General features: G+C 37.7%; 2 protein-coding genes across 2 annotated transcripts; one reads left to right on the forward strand and one right to left on the reverse strand.

Moving 5' to 3' along the window:
* Positions 1-1,537: 1,537 nt before the first annotated feature.
* On the forward strand, positions 1,538-3,133 carry LOC130463431 (uncharacterized mitochondrial protein AtMg00810). Its single transcript, XM_056832564.1, has 3 exons — positions 1,538-1,996; positions 2,060-2,515; positions 2,987-3,133. The coding sequence occupies exons 1-3, from the start codon at positions 1,538-1,540 to the stop codon at positions 3,131-3,133; spliced, it is 1,062 nt and encodes a 353-aa protein (XP_056688542.1).
* LOC110803621 (agamous-like MADS-box protein AGL62) lies at positions 2,668-5,058 on the reverse strand. The gene has a single exon (XM_022009145.2). The coding sequence runs from the start codon at positions 4,894-4,896 to the stop codon at positions 4,174-4,176; it is 723 nt and encodes a 240-aa protein (XP_021864837.2). The 5' UTR covers positions 4,897-5,058; the 3' UTR covers positions 2,668-4,173.
* Positions 5,059-25,826: the final 20,768 nt, after the last annotated feature.

Genomic DNA, 25,826 nt, shown 5'->3' on the forward strand with positions numbered 1-25,826 from the left:
GACACATCTCTTGTCCAACAAAGAACAGGTGAAGGAAATCCTAAATGGTTTTCTATGTCATGTAGAGAACCAATTCAATACTAGAGTAAAAATACTCAGGAGTGACAATGGAACTGAAATATTTCAGTCTGAATGTGGTAAGATGTTTACAGAAAGAGGAATCATACACCAAAGAAGTGTGCAAGGGGTTCCACAACAAAATGCTAGGGTGGAAAGAAAACATAGATTCTTACTTGAGACTGCAAGAGCTTTGAAACTGCATGCTGGTTTGCCAAGTTACCTATGGGGTGAATGCATTTTGGCTGCCACCCATTTGATAAACATGTTACCCAGTGCAGTCATTAACTGGGAAACACCATATTTCATATTGATGAAAAAGAATCCAGATTATGAACATCTGAGAGTAGTTGGGAGTTTATGTTATGCAAGTCCCCATAAGAAACCCACAGACAAATTTGCCCCAAGAGGGATCAGGTGCATCATGTTGGGTTACCCTTATTGTCAAAAGGGATATAAACTGTTAAATTTGGAAACCAGAAAAATATTTGTCAGCAGGGATGTTGTCTTTAAAGAAAACATTTTCCCCTTCTTGTTGAAGAAAGGGAAAGATGATGAGAGCATAGGGTTAAGAAATATCTTGGGAGACCTTAACCAAGAAGTTGATAATTTAGATTCAGATGTTGCTAACTTTCTTCCTGAGTTAGCTGAACAGGAAGCAGAAATTGAAGAAGAAAACATTGATCAAGGAGAAATGGAGACAGAGGAGAATGAAGAAATTGGTGAGACAATCACTGAAACTGAGCAAAACCATGAAGCTGAGCAGCAGAGTTTGAGAAGATCAACAAGGGAGAGAGGTGTTCCCAACAAGTTCAATGATTTCATCATTGATCTACCAGGGAAGAAAGAAAGGCACTCAGCTAACATGATCATAGCAAGATTGATGGAATCAGAATATTACTCAGATGAATATCTAGCTTCTCTGAATAATGTACTGAGTATTAAAGAACCAGTGCATTATGGTGAAGCTTGTGAGGATGAAGGTTGGGTAGCAGCTATGGAGGATGAGTTGAGAGCTCTAGAAGAGAATGACACTTGGGAGATGACAGATCTACCAGAAGGAAAGAAGGCTATAGACTCAAAATGGGTTTATAAGATCAAGTTTCTTCAGAAGGGAGACATTGATAAACTGAAAGCAAGATTGGTGGCAAGAGGTGACAAACAGATAGAAGGAAAAGATTATAAGCACACCTTCTCACCAGTGGCAAAATTCACCACTGTGAGAACTTTAATTGCTTTGGCCACAGCTCTCAATTGGGACATTCACCAACTTGACATCAACAATACATTTTTGCATGGCTACCTAGATGAGGAGGTGTACATGAAACCTCCAAAATGATACAAAAAGGGAAGAGAAGGTCAAGTTTGCAGATTAAAAAAGATTTTGTATGGTTTGAAGCAAGCTTCAAGGCAATGGAATCTTGAATTGACCAAGTTTTTCATTGAACATGGGTACACTCAATCCAAGAGAGATTATTCAATGTTCTCCAAATCTGTGAATGGAAAGGAGACCATTGTTCTTGTGTATGTTGATGATCTATTGGTGACTGGAAATGATGAAGCAGAAGTGGGATTGATAAAGAAAGAACTGGACAAAGCTTTCACTGTGAAGGACCTTGGTGATATAAGGTATTTCCTTGGAATTGAAGTTGCTAGGAACTCAAAAGGAACTATGCTGAACCAAAGAAAATTTATCCTAGACATTATGAGGTCCACTGGAACACAAGACTGCAAGCCTGCTAAATTTCCATTTCCTAAAGGAATCAAATTGTCTATTGAACAAGGAGAGTTGTTGGAAGACCCTGAGATATACAGAAGAATCATTGGAAAACTTCTCTACTTGAATTTAACCAGGCCTGACATTTCATACAGTGTACAACAGCTAAGCCAGTTCATGAATGATCCAAGAAAGCCACACCTGCAAGCTGCTATGCATGTGGTGAGATACTTGGCTGGAACCTTAGATTGAGGTTTGTATTATCCTGCACACTCTGAGATTAAGTTAACAGCTTTCTGTGATTCAGATTGGGGTAGTTGTGCTTTTAGTGCCAAATCCCTAACTGGATATTGCATTTTCTTGGGAGATTCCTTGATCTCATGGAAGACAAAGAAGCAGAAAACCACCTCCAAATCATCAACAGAAGCAGAATACAGATGCATGTCTCACCCCACAAGTGAGATTGTTTGGTTAAATGGGATTCTTGAAGATCTTGGGTTCACTATCCCTAAACCTATTGATCTTTTCTGTGATAACAAGTCAGCCATTCACTTGGCTCACAACCCAGTTTTTCATGAAAGAACAAAGCACCTCAATGTGGATTGTCATTATGTAAGAGACCACTTACAAGATGGCACCTTGAATGTGCTTCATATTCGATCTTTTCTTCAATTGGCAGATTTAATGACAAAATCTTTGAGTGAACAACAACACAAGCAGTTATCATCCAAGTTGGGAATGGTTCCCACAGTTCCAACTTGAGGAGGGGGTATTGAGAATGTTGCTGTGTAGTTGTGTGCTGTAGTTGTGTGCTCTCAGCAATCACCACATGGGAGTTGGTAAAAGGCTGCTTTCTTTCTTGTATTGATCCTAGGTAGATAATACATGTGACTACTTGTCCTTTTGTACAGCTGTCACTAGGTTTTAGTTGGTAGCCTTTGTATATAAGACAGCATGAGGCATGCTGCCGTTTTCTTGGAACAACACAAACACTGAAATATAGAAAGAGGTTGAACCTCAAGAACACCAGAAATTCTGGTGAAGAAACTGAAATTATTAGCTGAAATCCTTTACATGACATATATAATACCAACAATCTGCATATATTCTGATACTTATAAGAAATCGGAAACTTTGTGTATGTTTTTTTCCTAACCAGGAAGAGTCGAATTGAGTTGTAGTTTTTGTTAACACGGATGAGTTTTGTTGCAGGTGAGTCTCCCTACGAAACAGCTGATTTATGAGTTGTTGCAGAAAGACGCCAAGAACAGAAGGGGGGCATATGAAGGTGCAAATGAAATTAAGCGACATCCATTCTTCCGTGGATGTCGCTTAATTTCATGCTTACTCTCTGGTTAAAAACTTATGTTTAAGAATGGTATTTTCTCTGTTTAAAATTCAGAATGCAAGAATACAGTCATTATGCCTAGTAGCTAGTACTTTCTTAGGATGTCCGAAATAAGTTAGAGACCGAGAGATTATAAAAAAGGTCAAAATACAAAAGCTCTTTCTGTAAATCATTTCATGTTGGTATTTATGTGTGTTTGGGACAATGCGGGAACTAATACGGATGGAAAATGTAATAATTTGTGATGATTGAAACTAGTTTTCTGTGTTTTTGATCTTACAATATTGATGATTTACGAACATAAATGTTGATTTCTTAATATTGATGATTTACGAACATAAATGTTGATTTCTTAATATGGCAACTGTACAACTAAAATGCTGGGTGAATATTTTCCAGAAAGCTCCTGACTCCTGAGCTAGAAGTTCCATTTTCCACTGACCCAGAAAAGGAAGCAAAAATGATGGACCCTGAAATGCTAGATCTCCAAACTAATTTCTTGTAGAAGGATGCTTCATTTAAAGAGCTTTGTTATTATTATATACAGTATTTACTTGTAGAAAATAGATACTCCGTAATAATAATTTGTTTATTATTTAGGGCAGTTTGTAATTATGAATAAATTTAGGAATGCTGCAATCTTTAGCATTGCAATAGTTGAGTGCATTTCGTCGTTACCCCAGGAATTTGCATCATGCACAGATAATAAGTTGGGATTGTCAGACAGACTGACAGACAGTACAACAGTGCCCTTGATTAATGGTGTTTTACTCCATGTTAATTGTCTTACCAATGAAAAAGGTACGTTTTAACCATAAAAGTATCCAATAATAATGATCTATTGCCAAAAAGAGGTTGTTTACTACAATTACCATTAAATCTGCAAAACTGCAATTACATTAATTTTGTGCTTACTTGCACATAGAAATTAAATCTATTACATCAATAATCCTAATTAAGACAATTAAACTAGATAACTAAAAAATATATTCGTAATTAAGACAATTAAACTAGATAACCTAATACCATGATTGAATTGCGCGCTTAACAGTTAGTTACTGAGTAGCAAGTCTAGGAGATCGTCACCGGTTAATCCATCTTCTCTATTCACATCGCCAGAACAATCAAAACCTTGACCGACAACACTCCGATCAGCCGCCGAACCGAAATCGAAATCAAAATCAAAATCAAAATCAAAATCAAAATCGAAATCGAAATCGAAATCGAAATCTTGAGCGACGCTACTCTTACTAATCATTGAAGAATCATGAATAATCTGGTCGACTTTCGAAGATACTTTATTCCTTAAACCTTCTAATGCAGCCTTATACCTCTCAAGATCACTTAACCCTAAATCATCAATTGACTGGTCCCACCAATTTTGACTCTTCGCCATGAATTTTGTCTCTGTTTTGACCTTTGTCTCTGTTTTCTCAACATCAATCTGTGCAAGTACATCCTTGTACTGGCCGCCGACAATCTGAGAGTTGAGTACCTCATCATTCAAAACTCCGACATCGTTAGTAGTTGTTGTATCAATGTAACGACGGATGACTGCGTCAGCACTAGGGTGACCAAAAGAATACAACTTTCCACCATTAGAGAAAGTAATGATAGCAGCTTCAACACCACACATGGAACAAAGTTCGCTAGCCTTCTTGAACACACCCACACGCCGTTTCGAAAACGTAACTTGCTTCTTCGTCTTGCTTATGATCGGTTCCATTGGAATCTTTCTTTTGCCCTTGTTCACTTTTTTACTTCCGTTTTCCATTATTCAACACCTGCGAACCACGGAAACGCCAAAAAATCACGACTTACCGTTTCAGAAAAAGGGAGACGTGTTTCCCAAGCAAACTTGCTGATTGTATCAAAGTTTTTCCGCCAGAAAACTGAAATTAGGTTGAAGAAGATAGGTTGAAGAAGATCTATATAGTTTTTCCGCCTGATTGTATTTCACACTTGCATAGCCTATATTCGAAACCGTGCTACAAATTTGGGCCTGGCCCAAGTAGACAAATGGAAATTAAATCATTAAGGGTGTATTTGGTTCAGCATATTTTGGAATCGGGTATGGGTTTGAAATCATCCAACCCATTACTTGATGTTTGGTTAACTATTTTTATAAAATTTAAAATTTGGGGACCCACCTCCAAAACCCCTAGGGTATCGAGTTCTCGTACTCAAGGGGGAGGTGGGTATATGAAATTATATTAACTGAAAATAAAATCGACAGTGCAAACTCGATCAAACAAACACTATGACAGCCTAACTAATGTTAGGCCACCACCGTTGCCGCCCAAGCTACCCAAAAAATCAATATCATAAAAATTATACTACAAAGTTACTTGCTTGTCGATTCGCCATCAAATCGCCAATGCTACCTAACGCCATCATCAACACCCCCGTAACAACCCAAAATGACAAAATTAGAATACTGAAAAATAATTTAACTAAGCATATCCTTGAATAAAATACCTAGATATATTTTTAATCATCGAAATTTTGGACATTAAAGTCTAAATTTTTAGCTTCAATTGTAAAAAAACAACCACAAAAAATCAAATTTCGAATAGTGACAGAAGAATGTGATGGTTAGAGTTGAAGCAAAGCGAGCGATTGTGGTGGTGGAGATGGTGCCATATATCAATCACGTAACATGGAAAAAATTGCAAATTATACACTGCAGTATTTCTATTGATTTTCTAATATTGGTATATATGTTACTAATTACTATCATAAAAACAGGGCCGGTTCTTGGGCGGCGCGGGGTGAGCGACGGAACAGGGCCCCCCAATTTTAATATCATATATGGTGTAAATAGTCTCCTAAATGTACACAAAAACTAAGCTGGAGCATTGGTTAAGGTAATGTGGGTAAATACAAGAGGTACTTGGTTCGATTCCCCTCCCAAATGTAATTAATTTTGTTTGACTTTGACAACTGTACTTTTCTTTTTTTTCTTTTTTTTTTCGGAGAGTTCAGCTATTGCTTTTTTTTCCGGAGAGTTCAGTTATGGAAAAAACTATTTGTCTTGGGTATTAGATGCCGATATTCACCTACATTCAAAGGACCTTGTGTTAGGTTATGATACATATGACAATTCATAAATCATGCGGAAACAACCATTTAGCCAGGAATACATATTATTTACACATAATCATATAGCATAATTTAGATGCATACTCTTTGTTGCGTGCCTTCCCTAGCTGCGCCCGAACCGAACAAGAACAAGTCTTTAGGACTCCAAGTGTCGTCCCTCCGTAGATAGTCCACAGCACGTCCGGATCCGCCTTAAGATTGACCAACTAGAATCGCCCTTAAGGTACTAGAATTTTCGGCACTCTTAGGTAAGAAATATGGCTGAATTTTTCTCTCAAAACTCACTTTGAATACTTGAATTGATCTCTCAAAATATGTGACCCTAGGCACGTATTTATAGAGTTATGGAAAGGGAATTGGAATCCTAGTAGGATACGAATTAATTAAACTTAGAATCCTACAAGAACTCTAATTAATTAATTTATCCTTTTAGGAATAGGATTTTAATCATATACTAATTCTAATAGTTTTAGGAATCGTGCATGAACACAAACTCACACACACACGGCAGCCACGATGGGCCGCCCATGCGTGTGCGTGCGAGCAGCAGCCCACGCAGCGAGGCCAAGGCCTTGGCGCGCGCTGGGCCTGCCTTGCGGTGGGCCTGGGCGCTGCCTTGGCTGGGCGCGCGTTTGGCTTGCTGGGCGATGGCCCGACTTCGTGCTGGGCCTTCGTCCGACAGGCCTCGTCCGATGCTAATTCGTACGATACGACTCCGATTAAATTCCCGGTTCCGGAATTCATTTCTGATACGAACAATATTTAATATTTCCGATTCCGGAATCAATTTCCGTTTCGAACAAATATTTAATATTTCCGTTTCCGGAATTATTTTCCGATTCCGATAATATTTCCGATTCTGACAATATTTCCGTTTCCGGCAATATTTCTGATTCTGGTAATATTTCCATTTCCGATAATATTTTCCAATACGTACCATGTTTCCGTTTCCGGCAACATCTACGACTTGGATAATATTTATATTTCCGATACGATCCATATTTCCGTTTCCGGCAATATCATCGTTTCCGGAGTATTCGTTTCTTGCCTGTGACGATCTCAGCTCCCACTGAAACCAAGATCCGTCGATTCCGAATATCCATAGATGGAGTATCTAATGCCATTAAATACTTGATCCGTTTACGTACTATTTGTGTGACCCTACGGGTTCAGTCAAGAGTAAGCTGTGGATTAATATCATTAATTCCACTTGAACTGAAGCGGCCTCTAGCTAGGCATTCAGCTCACTTGATCTCACTGAATTATTAACTTGTTAATTAATACTGAACCGCATTTATTAGACTTAACATAGAATGCATACTTGGACCAAGGGCATTATTTCCTTCAGTCTCCCACTTGTCCTTAGGGACAAGTGTGCATTTCCTAATTCCTTTGTCGCTCGATGCTTGCTCTTGAACATAAGGTAAGAGTTGTCATCCTTATTATGTCCAGACGTGTTCCTCGGTTTCAGAGTTCAACTGATCAAATAAACAGATAATCATAGCCTATGATTCATCCGAGCACGGCCATGCATTTCACAGTTTCTAGCTTCCGAGTGGCCTTGTACAACTTTTAAGCATCTCATCCCGATTTATGGGAGGACAATCCCAATCTTGCGATCTTGAGATTAGACTTCGTTTGATAGGTGATTACCTGAGCGTTGCCTTTATGGCCTCCTTTTACGGTGCGACGGTTGGTCAACGTCAAAGCAACCAGTTCTCAAACAAGTAATCTCAAATCACTCAGGTATTGAGGATTTAGTGTCTAATAATTTAATGAAATTTACTTATGACAGACTTTCATCTCTTACAGTAAAGTTTCATAGGTCTTGTCCGATACTAGTCTTCCCAAAGTAAGTATCTATGCAAATGATTATGACATTGCCATGTCCACATAGTTCAAGAAACAGAACTACTAGTCATCTTGCATTCTAATCGTCTAACGTTTTCTATGCGTCCAATTTTATAGAAAACTCCGACTAGGGACCATTTTCAACCTTTGACATTCAAGTTCACTTGATAGACATTTCTTAGTCACAGGACTGGTCCTGACAGTCTATCTTGAATATATCGTCAAATTGAAGGGACTCATCATTTAATAAACCACAAATTAAATGGAAAAATGAATTCTTTTCATTTATTGTGAATGATTAACCAATAATGTTTTACAAAGATTTAAACTCTAAAACTTCAAAACATTAAACAGAGACATCAAAGCCATTCTCCAATATGCTTGATTCCCATAGCTGCAGTGTGCGAGTTGTGCTTCGCCTGCGGCAGAGGTTTAGTTAATGGATCTGATATGTTGTCATCAGTTCCAATTTTGCTTATCTCGACTTCTTTTCTTTCAACGAACTCTCGTAGAAGGTGAAATCTACGAAGTACATGCTTGACTCTCTGGTGGTGTCTAGGCTCTTTTGCCTGTGCAATAGCTCCGTTATTGTCACAATACAGGGCTATTGGTCCTTTAATGGAGGGGACTACACCAAGTTCACCTATGAACTTCCTTAGCCATATAGCTTCCTTTGCTGCTTCATGTGCAGCAATGTACTCCGCTTCAGTTGTAGAATCCGCAATGGTGCTTTGCTTAGCACTTTTCCAGCTTACTGCTCCTCCGTTGAGGCAGAAGACAAACCCAGACTGTGATCTGAAATCATCTTTGTCGGTTTGGAAACTTGCGTCCGTATAGCCTTTAACAATTAATTCATCATCTCCACCATAGACCAGGAAGTTATCTTTGTGCCTTTTCAGGTACTTCAGAATGTTCTTGGCAGCAGTCCAATGCGCCTCTCCTGGGTCTGACTGGTATCTGCTCGTAGCACTGAGTGCGTACGCAACATCCGGGCGTGTACATATCATAGCATACATTATTGAACCAATCAATGATGCATATGGAATCCCATTCATTCGTCTACGCTCATCAAGTTTTTTTGGGCACTGAGTCTTGCTTAGAGTCATTCCATGAGACATGGGTAGGTAGCCTCGCTTGGAGTCCGCCATCTTGAACCTATCAAGCACCTTATTGATATAAGTGCTTTGACTAAGTCCAATCATCCTTTTAGATCTATCTCTGTAAATCTTGATGCCCAATATGTACTGTGCTTCTCCTAGATCCTTCATCGAAAAACATTTCCCAAGCCAAATCTTGACAGAGTTCAACATAGGAATGTCATTTCCGATAAGTAATATGTCGTCGACATATAATACTAGGAAAGCAATTTTGCTCCCACTGACCTTCTTGTATACACAAGATTCGTCTGCGTTCTTGATGAAACCAAAGTCACTGACTGCTTCATCAAAACGTATATTCCAGCTCCTGGATGCCTGCTTCAATCCGTAGATTGATTTCTTTAGCTTGCATACCTTTTTAGCATTCTTTGGATCCTCAAAACCTTCAGATTGTGTCATAAACACAGTTTCTGTTAAAACGCCGTTTAAGAAAGCAGTTTTGACATCCATCTGCCATATTTCGTAATCGTAATATGCAGCGATTGCTAACATTATCCGAATAGACTTTAGCATTGCAACTGGTGAAAAGGTTTCATCGTAATCCACACCGTGGACTTGCCTGTAACCTTTTGCAACCAATCTAGCTTTGAAAACTTCAAGTTTCCCATCCTTGTCCTTTTTCAGTTTGAAAACCCATTTTCTTCCAATGGTTTGGTAGCCATCTGGCAATCGACCAAATCCCATACTTGGTTTTCAGACATGGAGTCTAATTCAGATTGCATGGCTTCTTGCCATTGCTTGGAGCTAGGGCTCGTCATAGCTTGTTTGTAAGTCGCAGGTTCATCACTTTCAAGTAATAGAACGTCATAGCTCTCGTTCGTCAAAATACCTAAGTACCTTTCCGGTTGAGATCTATATCTTTGCGATCTACGCGGGGTAACATTTCTAGATTGACCATGATTCTCACCAGATTCTTCTAAAGATCTCTGAGTTTCATCCTGAATGTCATCTTGAGCATTCTCTAGAGTTTGTTGTTCGACTCGAATTTCTTCGAGGTCTACTTTTCTCCCACTTGTCATTTTGGAAATGTGATCTTTCTCCAAAAAGACACCATCTCGAGCAACAAACACCTTGTTCTCAGATGTATTGTAGAAGTAATACCCCTTTGTTTCCTTTGGATAGCCCACAAGGATACATTTATCAGATTTTGGATGAAGTTTGTCTGAAATTAATCGTTTGACGTATACTTTACATCCCCAAATCTTAAGAAAAGACACATTTGGAGGCTTTCCAAACCATAATTCGTATGGAGTCTTTTCGACAGCTTTAGACGGAGCTCTATTTATAGTGAGTGCAGCTGTATTTAGTGCATGTCCCCAAAATTCTAATGGAAGTTCGGCCTGACCCATCATTGACCTGACCATGTCTAGCAAGGTTCTGTTCCTCCGTTCCGACACACCGTTCCATTGTGGTGTTCCAGGAGGAGTCAATTCTGATAGAATTCCACATTCTTTCAGATGGTCATCAAATTCATAGCTCATATATTCACCGCCTCTATCAGACCGCAGTGCCTTAATCTTCTTGCCTAATTGATTCTCTACTTCACTCTGAAATTCCTTGAATTTGTCAAAGGATTCAGACTTATGCTTCATTAGGTAGACATAACCATATCTACTGAAGTCATCAGTGAAAGTGATAAAGTAGCTGAAACCACCTCTAGCATTTGTACTCATTGGTCCACATACATCTGTATGGATTAAACCCAATAATTCATTTGCTCTTTCTCCAACTTTAGAGAAAGGTTGCTTTGTCATTTTGCCAAGTAAACATGATTCGCATTTACCATAATCCTCTAAGTCAAATGGTTCTAGAATTCCTTCCTTTTGAAGTCTTTCTAAGTGTTTCAAGTTTATATGGCCTAATCGACAATGCCACAGATAGGTGAGATCTGAATCACCCTTTTTGGCCTTTTTGGTATTTATGTTATATACTTGTTTGTCGTGATCTAATAAATAAAGTCCATTGACTAATCTAGCAGATCCATAAAACATCTCTTTAAAATAAAACGAACAACTATTGTCTTTTATTAAAAAGGAAAATCCCTTAGCATCTAAGCAAGAAACTGAAATGATGTTTTTAGTAAGACTTGGAACATGGAAACATTCTTCCAGTTCCAAAACTAGCCCGGAGGGAAACGACAAATAGTAAGTTCCTACAGCTAATGCAGCAATCCGTGCACCATTTCCCACTCGTAGGTCGACTTCACCCTTGCTTAACTTTCTACTTCTTCTTAGTCCCTGTGGATTGGAACATAAGTGTGAGCCACAACCTGTATCTAATACCTAAGAAGTTGAATTAGCAAGTATACAGTCTATAACGAAAATACCTGAAGATGGAACGACTGTTCCGTTCTTCTGATCTTCCTTTAGCTTCAAGCAATCTCTCTTCCAATGCCCCTTCTTCTTGCAGTAGAAGCATTCGTATTCAGAAGTGGGTTGACTGACCTTCCTCTTTACAAATTTGGCGCCAGTTTGCTTAGTTGGGCTGGCCTTGTTGCCACCTTTCTTAGCATTCCTCTTCTTTCCAGATTTCTTGAACTTGCCCCCACGCACCATAAGCACATCCTGCTTATCACTTTTGAGCGTCTTTTCAGCGGTCTTCAGCATACCGTGAAGCTCAGTGAGCGTTTTGTCCAGACTATTCATACTGTAGTTCAGTTTGAACTGATCATACCCGCTATGAAGAGAATGGAGGATGGTGTCTATAGCCATTTCCTGAGAAAATTGCTGATCCAGCCGACTCATATTCTCAATGAGTCCAATCATTTTGAGAACATGTGGACTTACGGGCTCGCCTTTCTTAAGCTTGGTCTCAAGAATTTGCCTATGAGTCTCGAATCTTTCGACTCGAGCCAGATCTTGGAACATGTTCTTCAACTCACTGATGATTGTGAAAGCATCTAGGTTGATGAACGTTTTCTGCAGATCCGCACTCATGGTGGCGAGCATTAGACATTTCACATCCTTGTTGGCATCAATCCAACGATTGAGGGCTGCCTGAGTGACCCCGTCGCCTGCGGCTTCGGGCATCGCCTCATCTAGGACATACTCCTTTTCTTCCTGCATAAGAACTATTTGCAAGTTCCTTTGCCAGTCAAGGAAGTTTTTCCCGTTCAACTTCTCCTTTTCGAGAATTGATCGAATGTTGAATGAATTGTTGTTTGCCATATTAAAAACTACAATTGAAAAGAATAAACAAATAAATAACCATTCACAGTTTCTCTTAATAAACTTAAATTCTAGCATACATGCATAATTCAATGTTTATTAAGCATTTTATTCAAGTTATGTGTTCCGGCAGGTGTGAATAAAATGATTCCAAGATCCTAAAATTATTGAAGAACTAAGCACAGTTTGTCGACTTAATCCTAGAACATCTTAGGTAAGCAAAAGCCTTTTGCTAATAGTCTAGAAACTATTCTTGGTTGATAGGTACGTCTAAGAACTTATTAGGTAAACCTATCGATTTTGCCACGACATAAAAGGACTCCTTACTTATATCGTTGAGTTTCACCAAAACTAACATGTACTCACAATTATTTGTGTACCTTGCCCCTTTAGGACCAATAAGTAACACCTCGCTGAGCGAAAACTATTACTAGATTGATGTAAAGGATATCCAAGCAAGTGTATATTTTGGCATGGCACCTTTTAACTCAATTTTTAAGTTTGGAACTTAAGGCTCTTAATATGTTGGTTAGATTTTAAGTGAACTAAAATCCTTAATCATGCAACATAATCAAGCTTTTGATCTCATGCATTTTAAGACATATTTAAAAGCAATAAATAACTTAAAACATGCATAAGATAAATGTGATCTAGTATGGCCCGACTTCATCTTGAAGCTTTGACTTCAAAGTCCATATTGAAAATCTCCGTCGGAGGCACCATTTTCTTCAAATAGGATAAGCTATAACTATTTACAACTATTTGATGGTACGCAGACCATATTTGAATTGAAAAACAACTTTGGTACTTTAGACCAATTACATTCAAATTAATGGTACACAGACCATATTTTCTATCCTATTTGGGCCATACTAGTCACTTCATAACCTGCAAAACAGTACATATACAATATATACCATTCACCCATTAATTATCATGAATGGCCCACATAGCTGGTTAGTAAAACACATTATGCATCACGTAAACATTTGCAGCAATTAATCAAGGGCACCAATAATCTACCAATTATTCAGTCCTTATTAATTCTAATCAAGTTGTTTTAACCTTAAGGATTTGTAGACCTAATCAAGAGTTTATGACTAAAAGGGCTCCCACTTAAACCAATAAATTCATATGCTTTACTAATTTTAAACATAAAAATGTATTTCAAGTCTAACCGGAAACATACAAATTTAATTAAAATTTAAAGCTCATATAAATTTATAATTGAATCCAAAAAGTTTAATTTAATTTCAGTCGTATTTAAATTAATTCATGATTTTAATTTTAGTAAAATAATTAGAATAAATAAAATTTATTATAATTACAATATTCAAAATTAAAATCCAAGAAAATAATTTAAATTATTAATTTTAAAATTAATTAAAATTACGTAAACTGAAAAATTTCAAATTAAACATTCAAAACGATCTAATCGCAACGCAAACACCCTACGCATTGCACGCCCATGGGCCGCACGCACACAACCATCGCTGGCCATGTGCGCGCAGCTCATGCGCTCGTCGCATAGCTGCTGCATCTACCATCGCAAGCCATAGCACGCTATGGTGCTCGCTGCGCGCGCGCCAGTGCTCGACGCACGCGAGCCATCGCTCGCTGTGCGCGCTCGCCAGCGCTCGCTGCGCGTGCTCCTTCGCTCGCTGTGCGCGCGAGCCATTGCTCGCTGTGCGCGCGAGCCATCGCTCACTGTGCGCGCGAGCCATCGCTCGCTGTGCGCGCGAGCATTCGCTGGGCGCAGCGCTCGTGGCACGCGAGCTTGCGCTCGCTGCGCGCTCTTGCGCGAGGCAGTGCGCGTCGTGGCGCAGCTCGCTTGCTGCCCACACGCGACTGCCTTGGCTTGCCTTTCGCCCATGCCCATTCGTCCATAGCTCGTGGCCCACGACACAAGGCAGGGCTGCTGCCTTGTGCTCGTGCACCATGCCTTGCTCATTGCATTCGTGCCGCACGGGCGACAAGCTCCCTTGCTCGTCGTCGCATGCCCGCACTATACAACACCCCTTAAGGGTAACACGAAGCGTCCATTGCTTTGTGCGTGCAAGTTATATGAACGAATCGCATAAAAATTTAAAATTTATATTTAAAATTAATGACAAATTAATAAATAATATTAATTTCATAATTTTAGGGCGAAAAAATCGAAAATTTATTATCCAATTGATTTCCGATTATTATGGATTCAAGTCTAGGTCATAAAAATTTAAAATTTATCATAAATTTACAATTTTTATGGTGGTTTTTAATCATAGGTTTCTAATTAAATTATAATTAATTATGAAAATCAAATTAATTCTAAATTATTCTAATTTTCAACAAATTAATCATAATTACAAATTAGATTGCATAATTAACAAGGCTAGGCATTCAAACTTGTTAAACATATACAGTAGGTCAATCAAAAATTCAAGATTTATCAACAAGAATCGCAAATATTTAATTTAACATCTTAAATTTACGAAATTTTGCATTCGAAAAACTAAAACCTTCGAAAAGTCATAGTTAGGCTTCGAATTTGAGAATTCTGGGTTCGGCAGAAAATTACTATTTTTGTCAAAATTTTAGAATGCCTTTTACATGCGGAATTGACACAAAAATCACTCGATTTGGATGAGTAACGAAGAAACTGCCGAAAAACTGCGTACGTATAATTAAATAAACGCAATTTGCAATTAATTAACAATTACGAAAATTAATCACCCCTTTTAATTCATGCAAATTTGTAATATTTAACCATGTTCATGCAATTTAGATTATGAAAATAATAAGGGGCTCGTGATACCACTGTTAGGTTATGATACATATGACAATTCATAAATCATGCGGAAACAACCATTTAGCCAGGAATACATATTATTTACACATAATCATATAGCATAATTTAGATGCATACTCTTTGTTGCGTGCCTTCCCTAGCTGCGCCCGAACCGAACAAGAACAAGTCTTTAGGACTCCAAGTGTCGTCCCTCCGTAGATAGTCCACAGCACGTCCGGATCCGCCTTAAGATTGACCAACTAGAATCGCCCTTAAGGTACTAGAATTTTCGGCACTCTTAGGTAAGAAATATGGCTGAATTTTTCTCTCAAAACTCACTTTGAATACTTGAATTGATCTCTCAAAATATGTGACCCTAGGCACGTATTTATAGAGTTATGGAAAGGGAATTGGAATCCTAGTAGGATACGAATTAATTAAACTTAGAATCCTACAAGAACTCTAATTAATTAATTTATCCTTTTAGGAATAGGATTTTAATCATATACTAATTCTAATAGTTTTAGGAATCGTGCATGAACACAAACTCACACACACACGGCAGCCACGATGGGCCGCCCATGCGTGTGCATGCGAGCAGCAGCCCACGCAGCGAGGCCAAGGCCTTGGCGCGCGCTGGGCCTGCCTTGCGGTGGGCCTGGGCGCTGCCTTGGCTGGGCGCGCGTTTGGCTGGGCGCGCGTTTGGCTTGCTGGGCGATGGCCCGACTTCGTGCTGGGCCTTCGTCCGGCAGGCCTCGTCCGATGCTAATTCGTACGATACGATTCCGATTAAATTCCCGGTTCCGGAATTCATTTCCGATACGAACAATATTTAATATTTCCGATTTCGGAATCAATTTCCGTTTCGAACAAATATTTAATATTTCCGTTTCCGGAATTATTTTCCGATTCCGATAATATTTCCGATTCTGACAATATTTCCGTTTCCGGCAATATTTCTGATTCTGGTAATATTTCCATTTCCGATAATATTTTCCAATACGTACCATGTTTCCGTTTCCGGCAACATCTACGACTTGTATAATATTTATATTTCCGATACGATCCATATTTCCGTTTCCGGCAATATCATCGTTTCCGGAGTATTCATTTCTTGCCTGTGACGATCTCAGCTCCCACTGAAACCAAGATCCGTCGATTCCGAATATCCATAGATGGAGTATCTAATGCCATTAAATACTTGATCCGTTTACGTACTATTTGTGTGACCCTACGGGTTCAGTCAAGAGTAAGCTGTGGATTAATATCATTAATTCCACTTGAACTGAAGCGGCCTCTAGCTAGGCATTCAGCTCACTTGATCTCACTGAATTATTAACTTGTTAATTAATACTGAACCGCATTTATTAGACTTAACATAGAATGCATACTTGGACCAAGGGCATTATTTCCTTCACCTTGGTGATACAATCTAAGAAGTAAATACAAGAGGTACCGGGTTCCATTCCCCTCCCAAATGTAATTAATTTTGTTTGACTTTGACAGCTGTACTTTTCTTTTCTTTTTTTCTTTTTTTTTCGGAGAGTTCAGTTATTGCTTTTTTTTCGGAGAGTTCAGTTATTGCTTTTTTTCCGGAGAGTTCAGTTATGGAAAAAACTATTGTCTTGGGTATTAGATGTCGAAATTCACCTAGATTCAAAGGACCTTGGTGATACAATCTAAGAAGTAAATATATGAACAAGGCAAATACATAGTGGTCTTAAAATTGAGTTTTTGACTGTAAAAGATCCACAAGTCATTTGGAATAATCTATAGGAGAGGTATGACCACCAGAAAACTGCAATATTACCTAAAGTTCGATATGACTGTTACATTTAAGACTACAAGACTTTATGTCTGTAACTCAATATAACTCAGTAATGTTCAGAATTACTTCACAGTTGAAATTATGTGGGGAGAAAATCATTGATGCAAAAATGATGGAGAAAACCTATTCTAACTTTGACTCAAATAAGTTGTCCTACAGACACAATACAGTGAAATTATATTAAGAAAATATTTTGAACTTATATCTTGTCTCCTTGTGGCTGGAAAAAAAAAAGTAACGAGCTATTGATTAAAAATTGAGATTCACGTCCAACTGGTCCTGCTACATTCCCGTAAGAGAATGTAACATCCCATAGTGTGAAAGAAAATACCACACAACAAAATTGGTTGAGGACGTGGGCGTGGATACGAATATGGTCGAGTTTGAGGCCGAGATGTTTTTCCAATAACTCATATCCCCACCAGAAGTGGGACAAAGATGTCAACAAACAAGAACAAGATAAAAATGATACTTGACCAATGTATGTTACCGCTATGGAGGAAAAGGGTATTGGTATTGGTCTACTAAAACAAGTAGAATTTATAATAGAATTTACTAGATAATATTGAAGAACTTATATATGTGGTTTTGCTCTTCCCTGAAGAAAATTATTTATCAAGGGTGTTATATGTTGAAATGCGAATATACCCTTGACTGTTATTTACAAGTCAAAATAGGTTCACGACTTAAGTTTAGACTTTTGGCCATTAAAGGCTTGCAGACCTTTTGGGGAAGTACAAGAAAATATGACCTAGAAAACTATAATAGTTTCTAAATCTTGTTGTCAAGATACCCTACATTTCTTTCATGAAGCTAGTGTGGTCATGCAGACACGATATTTTTGAGAGAGATTTAAGAGTGTCTTTAAATAGTTATATATTGTCTTTTTGGTGTATGAGACAAACAACGAAATCCTGAAGAAAAGTATTATGATCACGTTCAATTAGGTAAACCATTCCCAGAAGTGAATGAGAAATTGTATGACTAAAGATAATGAAGATAATGTCAATAGTCATGATCGAGGATGTGAAAGTAAAATATAGTATAATCATGGGTGAATAAATGAGTACAAATGTAATTTCAAAATACACATAACACACCAGAAGTGATGTTGTAAATGATGAAAAGCATGTGAAAGTTAATAATGAGAAAATACAAATTTTATATTTTTGGTTGGTTGCAGAGGAAAAATAAACAAATGTTTGGCCCATTATACCAAAGCATCTTGTTGAGCTTTAATAGCACCCATCAAAAGGGAATAAATTGTAGATAAACATGGTGTATGAAAATATATGTCTAGTAAACATTGTAGCGCTCTCCAAACCAAATTTATACATGAATACTGAAGGAAATATGTCCTTCACCCAAGGTGCATTAAGTCTAATACCAAGGTTCAGATTAATTGCGAACAATTAATTCAGTGAGATCAAGTGATTGGAACAGCTAGCTGGAGCAATGCTTCCGATCAGTGAGTTCTAATGGATATTGAACTCACAGCTTACTCTTGACTGAACCTACAAGGTCACACCAATGACACGTAACAGATCAACGGATTAAATGAATCGGAAATTCATTTAATAGCTTTTCGGGAATTAGTTTGGAAAACGTATTATACGATACGACCTTGCATCGGAATCGTATATCGTATTGCGAATATTCGTAAGCTAGGCGAAACAAATAAATCGTATCGTACGACGGTGATTCGTCGTATACGAAACGATAAATAATATATCGGAAATATATTAAACGCGGATACGAGGAGCGGCCCACGAGCCGAGTGCACGAAGCACTCAAGGCCCATGGGCGCGCGCGCTAGGCAAGCAAGCAAGGCAACACAGCAGCGCTGGCCCATGGCCGAGCAGTTGTGTGCGCGCGCGGGCCAAGACTACGACACAGCAGCAGCAGCGCGGCCCACGGCCTAGCTCGCTGTGCGTGTCCGTGTGATGCTGCGCTGGCTTGCTAGCCGGCCTTGCCTTATGGCTTGGTCGGTTAGTAAGGTTATGTAAATAACCTTCTAACCAATTTTCCAACACAACACACAATTCATTACTCAAACCCTAGAGACACAGAGATCCCTAATTCTCTATGTGCCTCCAAAGTGAGTTCTTCCCAAAAAGCAAAGTATCTTGATCGATTGTCTAAGCTACAATAATCAAGACGGATCTGATCGTGTCGGTGAACCAAGTAGAGGGACGACAACTGGAGTTCTAAGTTCGTGTTCGTTGACAGATTATTGTGGAAAACACGCTTCGAATGTAAGTTTGCTTAATCTGTGCTTTATACATGCTTCCTGGCTTTGGGGATTGTGTCCGCACATGTTATTATGTTTAGCTGTATTCCCTTACAAATACATGCAAGGATTAGTGGGAAATAACTCTCAACATAATAAAATTAGTAGTATATGATCAAGATTATAATACAATATGTTAAACTTGGTACAAATATTTGATCATGTCTTATTGACTCGCTCTATGAGCATGAGTAATATACTACATTCTGAAGATGTATACTTTTGTGATATGTACCAAAGTTGTAATGGATACTCTTGAAGAGTACAAGCTATCTTCCATAAGTTTTGTTTGGATTGTCTTGCCGTTATAATTGAGACACCAGTTTGTGTCGTTATATCACATCACAATAATGTTCAAATTATAGTATTCTATTGAAGGAAATAATGCCCTTGGTCCAAGTATGCATATAATATTAAGTCTAATAAATGCGGTTCAGTATTAATTAACAAGTTAATAATTAAGTGAGATCAAGTGAGCTGAATGCCTAGCTAGAGGCCGCTTCAGTTCAAGTGGAATTAATTATATTAATCCACAGCTTACTCTTGATTGAACCCGTAGGGTCACACAAATAGTACGTAAACGGATCAAGTATTTAATGGCATTAAATACTCCATCTATGGATATTCGGAATCGACGGATCTTGGTTTCAGTGGGAGCTGAGATCGTCACAAGCAAGAAATGAATACTCCAGAAATGATGATATTGCCGGAAACGGAAATATGGATCGTATCGGAAATATAAATATTATCCAAGTCGTAGATGTTGCCGGAAACGGAAACATGGTACGTATCGGAAAATATTATCGGAAATGGAAATATTGTCAGAATCGGAAATATTATCGGAATCGGAAAATAATTCCGGAAACGGAAATATTAAATATTTGTTCGAAACGGAAATTAATTCCGGAATCGGAAATATTAAATATTGTTCGTATCGGAAATGAATTCCGGATCCGGGAATTTAATCGGAAGCGCATCGTACGAATTAGCATCGGACGAGGCTTGCTAGACGAAGGCCCAGCACAAAGCCAGGCCCGCGCCCAGCAAGCCGAGCGCCCAACATGGAGCTGCCACAGCCTCGCCAGGCCCAGCAAGGCCTTTGGCGCGCGCACGCTGAGCGTGCTGTTGGGCTGCGAGCAGCGACTGCTCGTGTGGGCCGCAAGGCCTGCGCGGGTGGTGCGATACTCATGGCCATACGATGCTCATGTTCGTAACGAATCCTAATCCTATTAGAATTCGTGTATTGATTAAATCCTAATCCTAATAGATTAAATTTATTATTTAGAGTTCAAATAGGATTCTAATTAATAAATCCAAATCCTAGTAGGATTATAATTCCTTTACCATACCTCTATAAATAGGTGCCTAGGGTCATAATTTATAGAGACAATTGAAGTATCCAAAGGTAAGATTTTCAAGAAAAATCAGCCACTCTCTTGCCCCTATTTAGCCGAAATCTATACTACCTTAAGGGCGATTCTAGTTGGTCAAGCTTAAGGCGGATCCGGACGTGCTGTGGACTATCTACGGAGGGACGACACTTGGAGTCCTAAAGACTTGTTCTTGTCCGGTTCGGGCGCAACTAGGGAGGGCACGCTACAAAGTGTATGCATCTAAACTATGCTAAATGATTATGTGTAAATAATATGCTTCCTGGATTTATGGTTTTTCCGCATGACTTATGTTTTGTCATATGTATCATAACCTAACAGTGGTATCACGAGCCTCTTATTATTTTCAAAATCTAAATTGCATAAACATGGTTAAAATTTACAAATTTGCAAAGAATTAAAAGGGGTGATTAATTTTCGTAATTGTTAATTAATTGCAAATTGCGTTTATTTAATTATATGTACGCAGTTTTTCGGCAGTTTCTTTGTTACTCATCCAAATCGAGTGATTTTTGTGTCAATTCTGCATGTAAAAGGCATTCTAAAAATTTTCGGCCGAACCCAAAATTCCCAAATTCGAAGCCTAACTATGACTTTTCGGAGGTTTTAGTTTTTCGAACGCAAAAGTTTGTAAATTTAAAATGTTAAATTAAATATTTGCGATTCTTGTTGATAAATCTTGAATCTTTGATTGACCTACTGTATATGTTTAACTAGTTTGAATGCCTAGCCTTGTTAATTATACAACCTAATTTGTAATTATGATTAATTTGTTGAAATTCGAATAATTTAGAATTAATTTGATTTTCATAATTAATTAATAATTTAATTAGGTACCAATGATTAAAAACCACCATAAAAATTGTTAATTTGTGTTAAATTTTAAATTTTTATGACCTAGATTTGAATCCATGTTAATCGGAAATTAATTGATTAATAAATTTTCGATTTTTCGCCCTAAAATTATGAAATTAATATGATTTATTAATTTGTCATTAATTTTGGAAATAAAAGTTTTAATTTTTATCCAATTCGCTCATAAAAATTGCACGCACAAAGCAATGGACGCTACGTGTTACCCTTAAGGGGTGTTGTATAGTGCGGGCATGCGACGACGAGCAAGGGAGCTCGTCGCCCATGCGGTACGAATGCAGCGAGCAAGGCGAGTAGCACGCGAGCACAAGGCAGCAGCCCTGCCTTGCGTCGAGTGCTGCGATGATGCATGGGCGGATGGGCGAAGAAGCAAGGCGAGCGAGAATGGCATGCGCGCGCGCGGGGGCAGCGAGGGGTGCCTCGCAGCACGAGCGCTGCCTCGCCCAGCCTCGCCAAGCAGCTGCTGCGCTACGAAGCCAACGAGCAATGCTGCGCGCAAGCGTGGCTTGGCTTGCTGCGTTTGCGCGTGGCTGCTGCTCGTGCCTTGCTGAGCGATCACTCGTGAGGGGCGATGCTGCCTCGTGGACTCGACGGGGCATGGGCGCAAGCCCATGGCCTCGTCTTGACCCGATTGATGCGTTTTGAATTTAATTTTTTAAATTTTCAGTTCGGAAACGATTTTAATTAACTTTAAAATTCGTAATTTAAATTGTTTTCTTGGATTTTAATTTTGAATATTATAATTATTATAAATTTTATTTATACTAATTATTTTACTAAAATTAAATCTTGAATTAATTTAAATTCGTTTAATTCAACTGAAATAAATTAAATTAATGGATTCGATTATAAATTTATATGAGCTTTAAATTTTAATTAAATTTGTATGTTTCCGGTTAGACTAGAAATACATTTTTATGTTTAAAATTAGTAAAGCATATGAATTTATTGGTTTAAGTGGGAGCATTTTTAGTCATAAACTCTTGATTAGGTCTACAAATCCTTTAAGGTTAAACAACTTGATTAGAATTAATAAGGAGTGAATAATTGGTAGATTATTGGTGCCCTTAATTAATTGCTGCAAATATTTATGTGATGCATAACGTGTTTTACTAACCAGCTATGTGGGGCCATTCATGATAATGAATGGGTGAACGGTATATATTGTATATGTACTGTTTTGCAGGTTATGGAGTGACTAGTATGGCCCAAATAGGATAGAAAATATGGTCTGCGTACCATTAATTTGAATGTAATTGGTCTAATGCACCAAATTTGTTTTTCAATTTAAATATGGTCTGCGTACCATCAAATAGTTGTAATTAGTTTAATGATAGCTTATCCTATTTGAAGAAAATGGCGCCTCCCACGGTGAAATTCAAGACGGAGTTTTCAATCCATTTTCATGACGGACTTTGAAGTCAAAGCTTCAAGATGAAGTCGGGCCATACTAGATCACATTTATCTTATGCATGATTTAAGTTATTTATTGCTTTAAATATGTCTTAATTATGCATGAGAATGTGGCTTGATTATGTTGCATGATTAAGGATTTTAGTTCACTTAAAATCTAACCAACATAGTAAGAGCCTTAAGTTCCAAACTTAAAAATTGAGTTAAAAGTTGCCATGCCAAAACAAACACTTACTTGGATATCCTTTACATCAATCTAGTAATAGTTTTCGCTCAGCGATGTGTTACTTATTGGTCCTAAAGGGGTAAGGTACACAAATAATTGTGAGTACATGTTAGTTTTGGTGAAACTCAACGATATAAGTAAGGAGTCCCTTTATGTCGTGGCAAAATCGATAGGTTTACCTAATAAGTTCTTAGACGTACCTATTAACCAAGAGTAGTTTCTAGACTATTAGCAAAAGGCTTTTGCTTACCTAAAAGATTTTAGAATTGAGTCTAAATACATAATGTGCTTAATTCTTCAATGGTTTTAGGGTCTTGGAATCATTTTATTCACACCTGCCGGAACACATAACTCGAATAAAATGCTAATGACTTGTTTAAATTGCATGATTGCTTTAATTTTCAAGTTATTATTCATGATAAATGTTTAGACTTTGCATGCTTCAATGAATGTTTTAATTATTGTTTATAATTAAATATCTTGCACTGCAGTAAACCCTTTTAGAAAGGTAACAGTAAATTTTCTCGATTGGTAGTGAATCCAAGAACGATTTACGGAAATGAGAGAAAATGAGCAATTTAAAATGTACGTTTCTTTTAGCGACTTTTATGGTTGTTTTCGAGTATCAAAATCGAATGGCGAACCGATTGGTGCTTGTGGATTCAAAATAAAATGTAGTTTTGAGATCATAAAGCATTGAGTTTAAACGCTCAGCTTTACCAATGGTTAACAACCTAAAATCTTTTTTCCATTTAATTCTCGAATGAGTCTAGTCCCTAGACATTCGAATAGATCGATGCTTAGAGAACTCCAGAAGCTTCTGGTAAGATCATCTAGTTGAAAAGAATATTCAACATAAAATAAAATGGTAAGAACTTTGGAATGACATTGGACATGTCTAACAAAGTATAAAAGTCAACGCTAAAGAATTCAATTCTTAAGACTATAAGAAAGGGTACAAGAAATAGGAAAACAAGGAACAAATGAAAGGAATTTACGATTCCGTTTCTACCTATAAGTTTATGTTTAAAGAGAAGTCACCTAGCAATCAAACTTCCTTGGTATCATATACCGCTTGAGGTTCTTACTTCGGTAATAACTCAAACAATGGAAGCTAGGCTACACTAATGGCCTACAAGTGGGAAATGAAGCATGGCAATGCTACATTAGTTGTAGGGTCATCTAGTTTGTTTTAAGTCCTTTCAAAGGCTGGAACTTAATGGCTATTTTGTTCCATAATCAGCATACCTAAATTTCTGTTTTCAAACACAGAAAGACTCACATTCAAGAAAAACAAAAACAATGTTTGTTTGTTTATTTGAATGAAATGGTCAATTACGAGTTGAGTCAATATGCTTGATTAAAACAAACAACTCTTTAACAATAAGAACTTTACTAGGTTCAAATCAACCCCTTGATTTGAGTTCCACTAATCTTTGGCATTTTTGCTTAGACCATATCAACAAGTTAACATTCAAAAGCTCTATTTTGATGGACTTTTGAAAGTTGATTGATTTCTAGATCAATTTAAGACAACTAGTCTTACTTGTTGAAAGTAACAAAAGATATGAACTATTGTTAGAACGCCTAGACAATAGAGTTCAAAGCTAAAGAAAGATTTTATGACTTTATTATTTCACAGGGATTTGAGTGAATATAGGTTTATTTACTCAAATGTGATATAAGTTGAATCTGTTTGGCTAGTTCAAAGATTCAGAAGTATAAAATCCACTTGGCAAGAAATCATAAAGATCTAGGTTAGATCATGTTGATGATTACTTGAGACCAAATATGATCATCAATGATTGTGTGTTGTAATTTCACAATCTAGGTCCATAAGATATGGCATACCTTAGTTAGAATAATCGAAGTCAATTAGTACTTGATTTGATTAATGATGAATCATAAAGACTTTTCCTATAATTTCTAAAACAAAATGCTCAACTACCACCAAACTAAACCAAATTCGTCAAAGCTATTGAAAAGTAATTTCAGAATAACTTTTCATAAAATATATCTAGAGAGTTGCAAAACTCAGTGGGAGCTTAGTGTTTGTCATTCGACAAACTAAGGCCCAAGTATAGATATATGTTTCATTGTGATTTATTCAAATGAGACACAAGGGTATTGTTTTTACCACGAATTTTTGAGAACGTAATGTTTGTTTGCTCGAAATAATGTCCTTTTGGAGATTCGTTTCCAAAATGACAAGTGGGAGAAAATAGACCTCGAAAGTCTTCGAGGCGAACAACAAACATAAACGGACAATCCGGAGGCTTTTCGAAGTTCTTTAGAAAATCCGAACACGTATTCTTTAAGGACTTTAGAAGTGGCTTTTAAAGAATAGACATCTCTTAGAAGACTTTACAAGTGCTTCAAGGAGAACAGAATATTCAAAGGACTTTTAAGTGGATATTGATATTCTATTGTTTGATGTTCTGTACCCAAGTAGGCATAGAGTTCAAGTCACTGAAACTATGCGATTCTTCTATTAGATAGTGAAGAAACCTACAACTTGCAGTCAAACTATTATCACAAAGATTAATGAGTTTGTGACTTGTAAGAAAGCTATGACGAAATATAGATTCCCTAAAATGGTTAGAGGCCATATATAGACTATATGTTTAATTGGTTAA

The sequence above is a fragment of the Spinacia oleracea genome, chromosome 6, assembly GCF_020520425.1.
Source record: "Spinacia oleracea cultivar Varoflay chromosome 6, BTI_SOV_V1, whole genome shotgun sequence".
In the NCBI taxonomy this organism is placed as follows: Eukaryota; Viridiplantae; Streptophyta; class Magnoliopsida; order Caryophyllales; family Amaranthaceae; genus Spinacia; species Spinacia oleracea.

Coding starts and splice junctions, on each gene's coding strand:
- LOC130463431 (XM_056832564.1), top strand. CDS start 1,538: ATGTTCTCCAAATCTGTGAATGGAAAGGAGACCATTGTTCTTGTGTAT. Junction 1,997..2,059: donor TGCAAGCTGCTATGCATGTG/GTGAGATACTTG, acceptor TCTGAGATTAAG/TTAACAGCTTTCTGTGATTC. Junction 2,516..2,986: donor TATCATCCAAGTTGGGAATG/GTTCCCACAGTT, acceptor GTTTTGTTGCAG/GTGAGTCTCCCTACGAAACA.
- LOC110803621 (XM_022009145.2), bottom strand. CDS start 4,896: ATGGAAAACGGAAGTAAAAAAGTGAACAAGGGCAAAAGAAAGATTCCA.